The 16,011-nt window shown below is 40.9% G+C and overlaps 1 protein-coding gene across 1 annotated transcript; it reads right to left on the bottom strand.

Moving 5' to 3' along the window:
* Nucleotides 1–809: 809 nt before the first annotated feature.
* LOC100749190 (GS homeobox 1-like) lies at nt 810–2,608 on the bottom strand. Its single transcript, XM_003484500.3, has 2 exons — nt 1,867–2,608; nt 810–1,744 (listed from the first exon to the last, which is right to left on the bottom strand). Exons 1-2 carry the CDS (start codon nt 2,129–2,131, stop codon nt 978–980), a joined length of 1,032 nt encoding a protein of 343 aa, XP_003484548.1. The 5' UTR covers nt 2,132–2,608; the 3' UTR covers nt 810–977.
* Between the last annotated feature and the right edge of the window lie 13,403 nt (nt 2,609–16,011).

Here is a 16,011-nt window from a genome sequence, read left to right as displayed (position 1 = left end):
TATTTATGAGAATCCACCAGTGAAATTTTGTCAACGAATTTCCAGACTCTAATTCGGCGTGGAAACTTGGTAATTTGTTCCTGTTTATATGTCGATTATTCGTATCGAACGAAGACTTTCCAGAGGAACGAAGACGTTGCAAAATAACGTAATATTTTATATTAAGAGAAATAAAAGGCGCTTTCTTCCACCAAGATTTGTACAAGCAATAAATTTTTCGACCTCGATAGATAAAAAGAACGTTATTTCCAGCCAACTTTTCACGGATAAATAAACAGAACGACTCGACGTTATATTGCCTTTTTTTATCAGCTTCGACAATAACTTACACGACACACAAGGATCAATAGTCGTAGGTGTAACGATGATTCACTAGGTATATCAGTGAAACTGAATGTTAAATAGTATCGCGAAACTGACACGAAGTTATCGTGTTTTACGTTATGAAACATTTATCAATTGTCCAGTGTTTAACGTATGATTTTTCATGGGCTTGTGGAATTAGTTAAAACTCTCTACAAATACACCGACAAGATTGTTATGTTAGTATTCTTAATTCATCGAGTTATTATTACGAAATGAATTTCAGTGGAACGTTGTATCGTTCGAGAAACGAATAAACAAACGGGAACGATACGATATCGTCACGTGGTAGAATTTTTCGTCGTTAAAAACGATAACAATACACTACGCAAAATATTTCGGGACGAAGGTACTCATTGTGAAAACTTGGCGATAAGTTTTAATGATCTATTTTATTCTCTTTAAAAATTAGATTAAAAATATACAGCGTTCGCACACATTCTCTCTCTCTCTCTCTTTGTCTCTCTATCTTCCTATTATTCGTACAAAAATATATCTACAATATTTACAAGGCTCAGATAGAATTGTATTTACAACGACAGCGTAATGGAAAAACACGGAACGTGGTCGCAAAAAATCCTTTAGCACAGCGATCCTACCCCGTATTTTGTTCTTTACGAGTTGACGATTCTTTCTACGGTATGCTTGGTGCATCCTATGGCTCTAAACACAGGCCCGACAGCAGTGTCCTGAATCGTATTCTGATAAAAGGTCGAGCCATCGATCCGTCGCTTTTTATCGTCCGCTTCCTCGGCCATATCGCCCATATTCCTCTTCAAACCTCTAGATAAATTGTGAACGTTCCTCTCGTAACAATCGGCCATCACACTGACCCTCGAAAGATTTAATTTCTCCTCCGTTTCCTGCAAGAACCGTTGCGCACTGTCTGTCACGGGCAACGTTGGAACCGACTGCTCGAAACGATCGGCTATGGAATTCGACGATTCCTCGTGGCTGATCGTATCGGCGGACTTGTCAGCCGCGTCCATTTTCTCGTTTTTCATCGACTTCTCATCGTCCTGCTCGCATTTCCGACTCGATGCATCGTCGCTGCAGCCCTCCTTCTTCTTCCCGCATGTTCTCAGACAGCAACATTTCTGACTCTGACCGGAAGGTAGATCCTCTTTCTTGTATTTTACTCTGCGGTTTTGAAACCAAATTTTCACTTGTTTCTCGGATAACCTTAGATTCGTCGCGATCTCGATTCGTCTGAGTCGCGATAGGTACATGTTTGAAGCAAACTCGCGTTCCAGTTCCAATAATTGGGTACTCGTGAAGGCTGTCCGAATCCTCTTGGAGCTGTTGTTGATGGAGTTCGGTGACTTCGGCGGAGGCGTCGGGGTGCTGTTACGCGAGGGTGATTCGCACGGTGCTGAAACATCTTAAAGAATACGATCCCATTAGCATTGAAATTTTCCTAGAACATTTACGATGGATTCCTCTTGCAAGAAGGAAATTCTACTTCGAAGAATTTTATATCAAAGAATAGCAGGAGATATTTACCCGAAAGTTTGCTCGTAGAAGTATTTAAAGGCGATGGAGGACTCTGGCCAGGGACCGGTCGCAAGCTTCCCAAAGTGGGTGGACTAATTGGAACCGGAACGGGCATGACCGGTGGTCTCGGTACAGGTCTTATCGGCTGATAACCCAGACCCAGGTTGAAGAAATTGAACATATAGCTCGGCAATTGATTACCGTAATACGGCAACGGGTACGCAGGTGGCGAATTATTTCCGATTAATGAGTCCACGAGGAAACTTCGCGACATGCTGTTAGTGTATCTTCTATAGGCGTTAAACTTAGTCTGTACGGTCCTCTTCGATCAGGATGAACAACACTCGACTCGAAGCACTAAATAATCCTCCAGCCACTGAAGCGTTACTGTGCACAATCTCTCAATCGATTCGCTGGATTTCACCTGGTCGTTTGAACGATATCGTTGCATTCAATATCACCGAGGCCGCTGCTAACTTTAAGATATTCCTTCGTGCGAACCTTTGAACGATTAGAGTGGATGTTCCGGGATGGTAAATGGTACGAAAAAGACTTTCAAGACGAGATCCTCACAGTTCGATAGTATAACGTGCTCTGCACCCAGAAGGACCACCGCTCAAGCATATATACGGGGTGTTAACTCCACCCAGGGGTTGGTTTCTTTCAGGGCCCCTTTTGTACGGGGCCCCGCCCTTTCTCGAGGGTGCCCCCTTTCGATTCACCCTAAACGCGCGCGGGGGACCAAGCGGCTCGCTTCCCCTGGGATCGACACCGAGTAGGGCATTTTCTCGCAACGCTAATTCGACGGGTGGCTAATATATCCGGAAACTTTATACTACCTCCGTACCCATCTTTCAACTATTATTGGCCTACGCTAGGGCTCTAAACCCCTGCGACGTCTCCTTATTATTCTCGGTCACATTCGTTCCTCGCTATGATTTTGAAGTATAATTTTAAATTGGCGGAAACGATCGTCGAATCCGGCGGATACGTATACCGTAGGATTTCATTGAAATATCGTGAGTATTGTGTACTGTTTATATGTTTGTACAACGTGCATTCAGTGTGACTGCTCGTGCTATTCTTCTTGTTAATGGTTTGAGCTTCTAAAATTAGAGTCTTAAATAAAGAGAACGTAAAAACTTAAGACTGCGTTTTAACGAGTTAAGAAACGTTGAAACTTCACGCTCGTTTTTGCCGCCAGTTGTCACTTGGATTCTTACGGAACGGGCTAAAGAATCTTTGCAGGCAATCGAGATAATCTGGTGGAAGGGGACAGCGTAGTTAACACAGGTATCCAGCTTGTTTAAAGAAAGCGTCATTAGTGGTCTTCGCGGAAAAAGAATTTGTGGGCGTTTTATGCCAATCAAAGGGAACAAGCCGGGAACTTCCAACAAGCAGAGAATTTTCCAGGTAACGTTTTATTCTCTAGTAACTAGTTCGTCGAACGCAACTTACGTCAGTAAGATATTGAAAATATTTCTCATAAAGTGATAAAGCAGATGTCATCGATAAATAATAATATATGTGTTGGACACGTCTCATCAAAAACCCTATCAATCGTCTGCAAAATATTTTTGCAATTGCCAATGATGGAGGATCCGCCTCGTTAAATTTTTCATATCGAGTACGATTTTCCGTACCGAAGTCTTTTGAACGGTAATTTCATTTCTGCACCGACGTTCAATAACTTGGAAGATCCAAATCAAATTTCGAATGTACCTGAGACGCTGCAGCTTCTTTCTCTCTTTCTAGTCATAAGATTTGCATTGCAGGGAAATTCTCAATCGCTGAACGATCGTTTACGCTTTCAATAAAACGCATCCGTTGCCTTATCAGACAGAACGACCATCTTCATCATCCCATGTTGAACCAACTTCCAATGTTAACTTCGTAGATCGTTTGCAACATTTAACAAGCCACTTCTGCGATTTAATCCGGACGAGATTCAGTTCCGCTCCAAATTCTGTGCATCGTAAATTATTCCGATGCATAAATAACTTTGTTCACGTTGGGAATCAGGAACAGATAAATTTCATACAACGAAGCCTAGAGGATAGCGAAGTTTCGAATCTCTTTCGAGACAGAGTCGGCAGATTGTCGTACGAACGTTCGCAGTTGCGCGTTTCGCTATTCTATGGCCGAGAATTTTAACGATCTCGGTTATGCAAACTCTTAAGCGTGCACGATCGATGAAAATGGGTGCCAGCTTTCAGTCGTCGTCCTCCAGATATGCGGCTCGCAAATAATTTCTCGATGAAATACTTTTACCAACTATTAGATTTATCTTTTTAACGACATAATTCGCGTACCTCTGCAAACAATAACAACGATTCGAAAATTGCCGATGAATTCGAGTTTTATTATCTCCCCAGGCAACTCCATACCTTTAATCGATCGTTTATTAATTTAGGAAACGAACAATGCTACCCGAAATAACCGAGTAATAATAATATACCCGGAACAAAACGTGCCTAGGAGCAGGCACTCATATTGCGAAGCCGCGAAGTTAATTTCTTGATTACTCCGTGAATGCTTTATCGACCGTGTCGTACGTGGCACCCACTCGATGTTCAGAAACCGGAAAATTAATATTTAACGTCGAATAGCTCGTATCGGTGTCGTTCACTATTTCTACTTCGTCATTCGGGGCATATTTTCGTTGCGAGCAGAGTCGGCCCTTGGCACCTGCTACCTGATACGTAGAAACCAGCTACGAGATCGTACGAATTGTCACGTTCTGGTTCATATCATCACGTGTATCTCTTACACGATACGTGTGATATACGATAACGATGGCGTCGTTTACACGCGTTAGCCAGAAACCGATTTATATCTGTAACGATGTACACGTATCCTTTTCGAACCATCGCATCGTATCGGTTGTAACTCATGATGGCGTCGCGAAGAAGTAACATATCGGGACACGGTGGCAGAAATGTTACATACACGAGCAGGGCAACGACTTGTGAAATTTATCGAAAATTCCAAGTGGCTGATCCTCGAACATTTAATAGTACTTCCTTCGTTAGCAAATTCACACTAAACCAAGCACTCATCGCGAGCATAAGCACCCGAGATCCTATGAAAAACGAATTAAACGCAATGCAATGCTACAGCGGGCACTCGAGGAAAGATCAGAGAAGACGTAGCCGTAATTTTAAACCCTTAATAACGCGACTAATCCTATTACGATGTTACCAAGGCAGAGCGAGGAGGAGCGTGCACCGAGCCCCGGAACTCCTATTAAAAATCAGGGTAATGCTATATCGCGACCGGCTTGTGAATAATACAATGCGTATCTCTCTCTCTTCCAGCATATGTCCGGCGCATCCGGCTGATTCGAAGGGTTGCCGTACCCTCCGCGAGGGGTTGGAACCGCGCCACCCTTCGTACGCGCACCGAATATCGCAAACAAAGTTAGACGGGCCCGTACATAGCGTTCACGTGCATCGTTACTCGTGTTCCCCGAATCATTACGACCGAAGGATATTTTAATTTCACATACGACCCCTCCTTTAACCACCCCATTGGCTGGCCTTTTTATTTGGGGCGTATCCCATCTCCAAGAAATTCGAGGGCGACCAGCTACGGCTTCGTATTCCATTGAAGGCTGATGAAAGAGAAGAATAGCATATATTTTGATCAGATACTTCGATTCCTTTTTGAGAATGTTAATAGTCTGCGAATTCAGAATGTACGTGATACGCAATATACATCTCGACAGTTTTAGAACATCTTTTATCCTCAATTTAAGAATTTCCAGTACTTGACTGTTCGCTGGTAAAACCATTTTTTTAATAAAACTAATTATATATTTTTTAGTTAATACATTAGCGATATATTCTCTTTGCCGTATAAAATATCAAGTTAAGTAATATTTTTGTATCTATTAACCATTACTTAACTATTCCCAGTTTTAAGGCAAATATAATATCTACCTTAAAACTTTTGTGCGTGGATATTCCTTATGGTCTACTCCACGTAGATTTCACTTCTTTAGTTATGTTCATAGAAATATAAAATTGTACGAAGATCCAATCTAGATATTAGTCTCGAGGTGCATACATAGATACTCGAAAGTAATTAAAAAATGGATTTCAAACGTAGAAACAAATCCGTGCGATTGAACCGAATTCTAAAGCGAAATATCGATAGTCTGGTGATATATCTTATATTGACTATTATTGGTTGAAAAAGTCACCCCTAAATCTTTGTCCCTTAGGGCATCCCAGTATCAAAGTATCGAGAACGTTGTTCTCGAAGAGAATTCTATATAGGTGCCTCAAGATTTTCAATTTTCTTCACTTTGTCATCTGTTCTCCGCATATTTTGTGAAATATTGAAATTTCGTCGGGTATTTTCGAGGTACTACCATCAAACTTCCAACGTAATTTACCTATCTTACGTATTTCCCTAATATAGAATAAATATCCCATTTATAGCCGTCAATATCGTCCTCTACACATATGTATACGTATATTCAAAACTTCTATTCCGATCCAAAGCTGCTTTTCATCGCGTTTTAAAATTGTTGAATTATCTTCAATCGATAACTAATTACCTAGTAATTAAACCGAGTTGCAAAATTCGACAAGCTATTTTGAACATACGTTTGTATCTCAGAGTGGCTTATGAAGGCAGCAGTCCTCTAATTGCAAGCTTACTCCCAATTTCGCCTCTCTGTCTCTCCCTCTTTCTCTCCCTCTCTTTCTCTCCCTCTCTCTCTTGTAATATAATTCCGAGATAAACTTGGATATTTGCCGAAAAATATCAAAGTCGGATGTTAATGAGTTCCTCTTCGGCGATATCAAGAGTTGCCAGATGTAAGTTTCTTGGCGCGTGAACAAGAACGCCTCGGGGTCAATGACGAGCCAAATATTTAACGAAACGTGTTAACTCATTCGCGCGGAAGAGGGTTGGAAATAAACTGCGAAATTCAACGAGAACCGAAATCGAAGAAGGCAGTCTATTATTCGTGACAACGCCGGAGGATCACCGAACAAATATTTTAAGCGACGTTTGCGTTAAGCGAAGAGATATGAATTGGAAGACAACTTTCCATCCGGGCGCAACAGGGGCTTCCATGGTGATCAAATCTGTTCCTTCGTTTTCGTTCTTTTCTTTTGAGGCTTCGATTTACATTAAACTCGTATAACTTGACAACTAACTTTCTTTCAGAACTGTCTAGGAAGTTGTTCATAAGGAAGGTAGGTAATTATAAAACAGGAAAGTAAAGTATTTGATCCATTTCCGCGTGTTTCTGCAGACAGATAGCGGAAGACGAAGAGAGTAGTAATGCCTCGCGGAAGATGCTTGGAATAATGAAGATCTCACTCGAGAAACTACCATCAATCAGCTTTTACTTCTCGTAAAATCTTCGTGTGCTAACAAGTTTAAATACATTTGAAAAGAAATCTTATAAAACTCGAAAAACTCGAAACAAGTTTGAAACATGGTAACAACCTATCACGGATGGAAATCATCCAACGGCCTTGCATCAACCTATATTTTAATATTCCGTTTGAATTATTTATCGTTAAATTATGTTTCTTCCATATCTACTAACCAAGTAACATTTCTGCTTATCAAGAAACATAGTTTCGATAAAATGTCGACTTCTCCCCATCGGCCGTCAGTTACTAAATACAGCGCTAGCTGGGAGGATGCCAGGATTTTCCGCTAGCGATATTCGAGACAGATTTGATTTCAACTTCTTAAACTTCCCAGCCCAACAATAAAACTCGTGATCGATGCGATTTTTCTTGGTACCGCTTCGCGTTCTCTCGGCCAATACGAACGTAAGATCGATCGAAACGGAAGAAAAAAACCAAATCCACAAAGAAAAACGATGACACGCGCGTTATTGTGATTTGTCCACATTGGTCTGACAAACAAACGACAAGGATAATCACGGGGATCGATCGTAGATTGAACCAAGAAGTCCTTCGAGATGGACGCGATAAAGCGTGACGTAATGACGACATGGATCAAGCTGAGGAATCTCGATCGTGCCCGACGAAGCTTCACCGGCTTCGTCCAAAGAGATACATGCATCAAAGAAGGTACGCGTTTCGATTGCAGTCGATTCGATGGAGTCCGTGAATCAATCGGGCTTCCCGATTGCAGCTCAGATGAAAGAGAATTGCTTGGACGATGTCGTCGTTCGGTAAACTTACTCCTTTTTTCTAACCATTATTCTTCGGAGCTATTTTGTTCCACCGGTGTGCGTTCGATCTCGAGGCAAGGATCTGAAATTAGCTCGGCTCATTTCACCCAACAGAAAAGTGCATTCTTAAGGCAGAATGCACGATCCCAAAGGAGCATCCTATTCAACCTCGACTCAACCCACGCTATTGGTCATCTATAAAAGGGCCTGATGAAGAGAAAAAAAAAGAAGGAAGAATGAAACGGTGGCGGGCACAACTAAGTAATCATGGGAATGGCAAATACGATTTTGGGTCTCTTCTGTTGCTGCCATCCAGACCAAATAATTCGACTATAGTCGGGAAAGCAAAGTTTTGGCGAAAATCCTTTTATTCGTCTGTTACCCCCTTCATTGTTGGCCACTCGTGGAATTATATCTCTATGAGACATCGCCCGCTACAATTTCTACTTCTCTTTCTTTTTTATTAGCTCTGCAATCGCTCGAAATCCTTTCGAGACGTGGGCAGATGGATTTAAGCAGAAATAATCGATCGTTTAAGATAATTCTAAATTTAAGGAATCCATTTTCCGCATTTCGTGCACTATTTTTATACATTACCGATGCTTCGTACTCCGCTTCTTTCCGATTAATAAGCTTATGTTTGAACCAATAAAACGTACATTTTATTTAATATTTATTGAAACGTCTCATTCTAATACTGCGCGTAGGAGTTCCTCGTCAAGACCATTGTTCTTAGAAGGAAAAGTTTATCCGGCGGACCGCGAATCCCTTTTGGCATCCGTCTGTCCAGGCGGTTATACACGAAGGACTCAAGCATGTAGTATGTGCTTAAATACATAGCGATCCAGAAACTTTCGTCGAACTCGACGGTCCGCAACTCGATAAGCCAGTTCATGGGCTACAACCGAGTAGCGGGCCAACTGGTACCAAAGAAAAGAAAGAAGAACTCGCTCGTGGACTCTCGGCCATCGATGTGGATCATTCTTTATAGTTTTTTACCGAGAAACTCTCTCTCTTCGAGCCAGCGAGCTTTTTCGCCAGAAAATCGAACACATTTCTAACGCGAAATCATCGAGAGGATAGGGGAGTGGTTAAGTAGCTCGATAAATCTAAATGGTCCCGATAAATCTCGTAGATTAGCGCAGGATGAAGCGCTATAACAGGAAAACCCACGGATTTAAGCCAAATTTACCATAACTGTGCATCGATGACCTTTTTGTTAGCAGCGCTATTGTTTCGGTCGCCATTGTCGGTAGCAACTAGCATGCTAGAATCGAGATAATCATCCTAGCGTGGATTATTCGATAATTTCGCTAAGTTACGTTCCATGATCCTCTCTTTTTCCTTCTCCTCGTCGTTATTGCTTCTGCGTCCTGGTATCTACCCTCCTTTTTCTCAACCATCAACGTTCTTACCGTTGTTTCCGCCTTGGTACTAGTGTTTTGACACGCGCCGAGGAGCTTTCACGAATAACACGGTCAGCTACGGATCTCGTTGAGCGGTACATAGATATGGCACGGTTTGTTGAACACCGTGAATCGGCCACGATCTTCTTGTTTGCTTCATCGTCTTTCAACGGACGTGAGAGTATCATAGAACGTAATGACCGAGCCTGCCGTCAAACGTTAAGAGACTGTACCTTTTTGGTTCTCGGATAAAGGTCGGCTAAGCGCATTTTCCTCCGTAAGCCATGGAAACGCGTATAACTGGTAGATGCAACAATTTATGAGAAAGATCTTTCTACCAGCGAGCCTGTATAGTCACGCGTCCGTATAAATTACGGCTATGTCCGAGTTGTTCGTGTCTTGCATTGTTATCTCCCCTTGAAGAATGTGCCTTCTTAAAGTGTAATCTTTTCCGTAAAACTCACGGTCTTGAACAGATCCGACGTGTTTTCGACGTTTTACGACGTTGCTGAATCCATGAAATTTACTTGGTACGGCATCGACGAAATATGACCATGCTGGTATTAGTACAGTCGGAAAAAGAAGAACGAATATCGGCTATTTGATTCTCGATGGTTCTATTTGGCATAGAATAAAGCACGAATTTTGCCGACGCGACGCAACGTTTGGTCGCCAAGTTTAACGCGTAATCCGCGCGAAGCAACGGATTACAAAGGAAGAAAAAGATTTCAGGACTAAATACGACCACGTTAGCAGAAACCATAAACTCCAAATATCTTTCGGAGCTGGTTATTTCGCCGTGGAATTACGTTTTTGTGCTCCGATAAATTGCGGATTAGTATGTCGACGCTGTTTTCACCGAAGGCAAACGTGTGCTCATTGGCGAACATCATCCACGGTGAATAGAATACATTTTCTATATGAAAAGAATATAGAAATAAACATTTGCATGAATACGTTCGTTCTTTGTCGGCAGCTTCTGTCAAGCTATTGAAATTTCGCGAAACAACCTTGTGCCGACCTGATATAGGATTAAAAAATCCATTTCGATGAGCGACAATCGGATTGCGTCGATTCGGTGCAAAACCTTTGTCCAAGGTAATTCGTAAGCGAGTCAGATCAAAGCGAAACCTTGCCGGAGGTCGCAAAAGTTAGAGCAACGTTTCATTGTCAAAGGGAAATAGGGTTGTACTTTATTCGACGTATCGTACATTCTTCCGTGAAGCTTCTTCGTATTCTTTCACCCTTAGCTAACAATCGCGAAAAATGAACTTTCGATGACAAGGCGATACGAGAGCTATTCTTCCTGCTCGAAATTTCTCTCCACACTTGGTCGGTCCTGAACCATTTTATAAATTCATCAGGGTGTCTGGGGAAAGGATGATCGAAAATCTACCCTCGTTATGCTTGCCCGTCACAAAGCGTACACCATATTATACAACCTTATTTATAAATATCTTATGTCACGTCATAGAATCTTCAATTCTATTATAACATTCGTACGATACTTTACAGAGATCTTAGGGTATCTGTGATAGTGTTCTTATAATAGTGCTCGTATCTTTTTTAGAAAATATTTATACATGATGTACCAGCAGAAAGTAATCTTTAGATAGTCTCTTAATGTTGCTGTTTCTTTGAGGTTCTTCCCGGTTCATATATCTTTTAGAATTTTATAAATTAGAATTTAATAAATTAGAATCAAATATCACAAAACATTCATGGCATAATATGGAATGTGCATAGAAGCACGAGAAGAAAGGAAATTAGAAACATAAATAAATTATTTGGAACACTACGAAGAAAAGAGCAGATATTACGAAGTTACTAAAAAGTTAGCGACAACATCCGCAAAATAATTCTTAACGCGAGAGATCAGATTTATATCAAATTAATTAAGAACTTTTTACACAATTACGATAAATACCTTTTACATGTAAAAACCGAATTAAGCTAAGATTACGAGCATCTTTAAGTTCTTCCATGCGAAATACAATATTATTTTATTAATTAAATACTTCCAGAGTGTTAAGAGGCCTAAATTTTTTATAGAGTACCGTAATTACTACGAATTCTTCGTACATTTCTGTTACAAAAAATGAAGCTCGCCGAGTGTCCCTAAGGGGATTGGTGGATGTGCAACAGCGACGAAAGCTCTCAGGGTTAAACCGTTTCCGAATGATCCAGGAAACTTTATTGGGTGGCTTTCTGCGGCGCACAATAACGATAGATTGCGATGTAACTTCGTTTCGATGCGTGCCGCGGGAGCACGCTTCCGATCACGTGCCGCATAATAAACGCGTGCCAGGATAATAATTCCTGAAGACACCGGCTGATGAAAGCCACGTCGTCGCGCTAACTGGCGCATTGTCGACCCGCGTCAATCCCGTGATTAATCCCATTATAGTGGCAAGCGTGAGGCTGGACGCTCGCACGAACGTAAACGTAACAAGGCAACAGGACCGGCATGCGTTTTTAGAATCGCGAACGTGCCTCGAAAACGCGAAATCACCGGTTGGACGATACCAGCAATGGCCGTGCGAACCGGATTACGCGGCCAATGAATGGAATTGCTACCATTAAATTGAAACATTTAAGCGAGCAGGACGTTCTATTCTTCCGTTCTCGTAATTGATTCGAACTTGAAGTACACTCGTCGATCGTACCGATAAAATGAAGTTTTACTAGCTGAAAGGTCGCAACTGCATCCTCCGAGTGCAATCGCTTGTTCAGGATCTGGAAAATTCGCTCATAATGTTCCTCAAGCTTTCGCTTCGTTATCTCGACGAGGTCAAGGGCAATGTCATAGACGCGCAGAAACAATGTTCCTTACTCTTCCTTTTTGACGATCTCTGGATTTTCTACTTGCTCGTCGAAGAACGGTTTCTCACCAAAAGAAATATCGTTCGTCGATAGAGTATCGAATCGTTGGATTCTTATTCATACTACTGTGTATACTACTGTCAGCGTAATCCGTTCTTTTTACCTGTTTTTTTTTCTTTTTATAATAAATTCGATGCCAAACTATCCTCTTCGAAAGAATATTTGTCGTTGAATAGAAATAGAAAAGCACGCGTGCAATCAAGATTACGTCGAAACGGATCTGCTGAAATAAGAAGAAAATAAAAAATGTACGTATGCAAATTATTTTTATCGTTCATGATATCGTATCACCCTGCAGCTAACCAGGTGCACAAGGCACGTACGTTACGATATACAAACTTCTCTTATACGTACCTCCCCCTCGAAACAAGGGAGACACGAGTCCATAAAATCCCATAAATATCCCCAGGAACCTACCCAACGCGGTTAGTAAATCGTGCCTCTGAAAGGAATAAAATATCACTTTTTGTAGCAATTTTACGGCAATTTTCCGATCCGATGAAATCGCATCGCGTACGGGCCGATGTGCTGCCAGGTGTCGGAGAAATATCCGTCCTTTTCCTTCCATTTACCCCGCCCCCTCCTCGTCACTCTTTTACGACAGACAGCGATTTTTTTCCCCGTTCGTGCTTGTTCGTCTTTCAACCAACAACTCTAACCACCCGATTAACAGTCGGCCAATGGAAATCTCCTATGGTTTTCGCAAATACAGGTACGACACGACTATGGCGTTTTCAATGGAAGAAACGTGCGTGCCATTGAACGATCAATGGTTCGTGATCAGATTGGACAGAAGGAGAGGACATTTCTAGCTTTATGCGAAGCGGTTAATCGCGCGATTCGTATGTTAAATAGTTGAGATTCATACTCGATTCGTAGTGTGCAATGCGCTCGAATGATCTCCGTTATTAGGATCATTGTATATAATTTACAAAACGATATTAATCAAGCCCGTCTACTGTAAACGGGTTTATGATGAACCGCGCGTGTATGCGCGATAATTACGTCGTTAATTTATAACGTCCATGGGACCTCGGACGCTTCGGAAAACAGTCTCGAGATTAACGTCACGTGTACTCTCGTTCATGGGTATTAGGACAGAAAATAAGGAAAATCTGGGAAATTACGAGGAAATTATTAGAACCTTTGTGAATTAAAATAATTTAAATAACTCTGTCATTCGTGTTATTAATTTTTCCATTATATTTGTTAGTTTATTTTCAATTTTCAGATTTTATATAAATTTTTCTATTACATCTGTGGCTCTGTGCTTTTCCGAAATCTTCCGAAAGCTAAAGAATCTCGAGGTGTCCGAGTCTTCTGAGCATACCTATAAATTTCTCTTATTTTGTATCGTATCTAATTCGGTTACAGTTTCTTTCACGAGACACGAATTAGAAGATCGCGCCGATAACTTTGATAACTAGCTTTTACAAAGTTTTCAAATTATTTCTACGTGAAAGCAAAATTCTCATTGACCAATCATTTCCTCGACAACTTGAATCATCATGGCCTGATATCGTATCTCATGGAAAACCAACATGTGTTCTAATATTTATAAACGAAAGGTACATTCGCTACTCTGAACTTTATCTCTTTCGAAGAACAAAACCAACGAGCAACCAAACTCTAAACGTCTAATATTGCTTCATCGCTTTAACGTTGCGTCGGTGTACTTTTAGATGGCAAAGCATCGAGGATATCGCTAAACCGACGTACGATTTATCGTGCCAATTTTCGGATGTCGGAACATCGCTGAGGGCCGAGAAAATCGATAACAAAAGCATCTCGCACGGTTTTCCGTTTCCCTGAAACACAGACGGAAATTTAATTTGCTCTGTTACCGTGCGAAAGTCTCAACACCAGAAAGTTTCCAACGGTTGGGGCTAATTTTCCCTTCGTTTCTCTTTCTCTATGTTCATCTCGTCGCGCAGAGACTTTTTCACTTGCCGATAGAACAAAATTTGTTGGTTAGTAGAGAAGGGAACATCGTGAAACTGAAATGCCAAGCATCTAAAACGAAACTTATACCGGTGCACGAGTTACGAACCTACGTGTCGCATTAAAATGAAACTTTTATAAAACAAAAGATGTCGAGCTACTCGTGCGAACGAAATAATGCTTGCAATATTTGCCTTTTCCAACGGATAAATATTCCATCCATCGTATAATAAAACCGTCGATATAGATTGAAACAACAAATTCGAAACGAAATATCGTCCCGTGTTTCATCCAAAAATACGAAATTTCGCGACTAACTCGCTACCGGCGAACGCAATAAGCTGCAATTTTCCATTCATTCAACGGTTTCATGTCCGAAGCATCAGTTTACGTACCATTTAATTACTAGAAACAAATATATAAAACCGTTTCGTGAAGTTCTTGATATTTTCTGTTCATTTGATATTTATTAAATATCCTGCATCGATGAAAACATACAATAGCTGTACAAGGCATTTAAACATACTGCTATCTAATAACGAAGCTTCCTTTTATCTGATTCTACGTTTAATTTTTATAATAACCGCAAATCTTTATAGTTACGTGAAAATACTATGAAATAATACGAAATTTCATATGCTTGAACCGAATCAATCGATATGTAAATGCTGTAATAAATGCAGTGCTATACAAATACTTTTCATAGCCACTGTATCTCGTTCGGTTAAAAACCATCGGAGAACGATTCATCGGGGAACGATCCATCGAGGAAGACTAATGGGGTAACTCGCGAAAAGTACATTTCTCAAAGGGAGGGAAAATTAAATGGCTTCTCGAGACGAAATACGTCAGAACGAAATATTGGTATTAAATAGCGGCCGTCGAAGCAAAAACTTCTTGATTCGTTGAAAAAATAAAGATAAAACCATAGGTACCCCGACCGGAGATCGTTAATTTAGTTAGCTACTTCAAATTAAATTAGTTTAAATCGGAATATTCGCGAATAACGTTCGTTACTTTCGATGCTTTTAATTTTCTTCCTATTTGAATTCCGCTTCGTGGCGTTTCCTCGACGAAAACAGCAGATTGTACGAGCACAGGGAGAGAGAGAACTCGGCCATTTAACGTCTCTCCCCAGAGTCGTAAACGCGAATCGAATCGGTCGTATAACGTTGACAGTGTTTGAGCCCCCTTTTACCAACGTAAACTCGAACGACACGCCGAGAGACACCATTTCAGCAAAAGCATTTCGATATTGTGTTCGAGTGGCGTTGAGTGTCGTCGAGTGGCGGTAGGGCTTGTCTTTAGTTATGCCGTGTTAGTTACGCAATGCTTACTTCGCGATAAATTATATTCCGCTGAAGAGAACACAAACGATGGACAGTCGGCATTTGATCGAACGAATTCGTTCTCACGATTTTACCGATGATAAATAAGTTTCTGTATCTCGTGATAAAATTGTTGCATGCAAGATATCGTTAGAATATTGTAGCAAGAACTGCTTGATCTAATTCGCTGTAAGAACAGAATTCGTTCGAGTTTCTTCAAGTATCGTCTTGATTTCAGATTATATTACGTTGCCTGTTGGCCAATTCGTTAGAACGACGATTCGTTTGTCGATACGTTCGAAGCGTTTTGAATATCCTTGCGAATAAAGTCAATAAATTCGTCAAAGCGAGCTTAAAATAACACCGTCCGTAGAAAAGTGAGGCGTAATATTGGTCTTTTTTTTTTTTTTTTTTTTTTTTTTGAAAA

Source organism: Bombus impatiens, unplaced genomic scaffold (genome assembly GCF_000188095.3).
Source record: "Bombus impatiens unplaced genomic scaffold, BIMP_2.2 scf_0017, whole genome shotgun sequence".
Lineage (NCBI taxonomy): Eukaryota > Metazoa > Arthropoda > Insecta > Hymenoptera > Apidae > Bombus > Bombus impatiens.
This window is presented reverse-complemented; position numbering and strand designations above follow the sequence as displayed.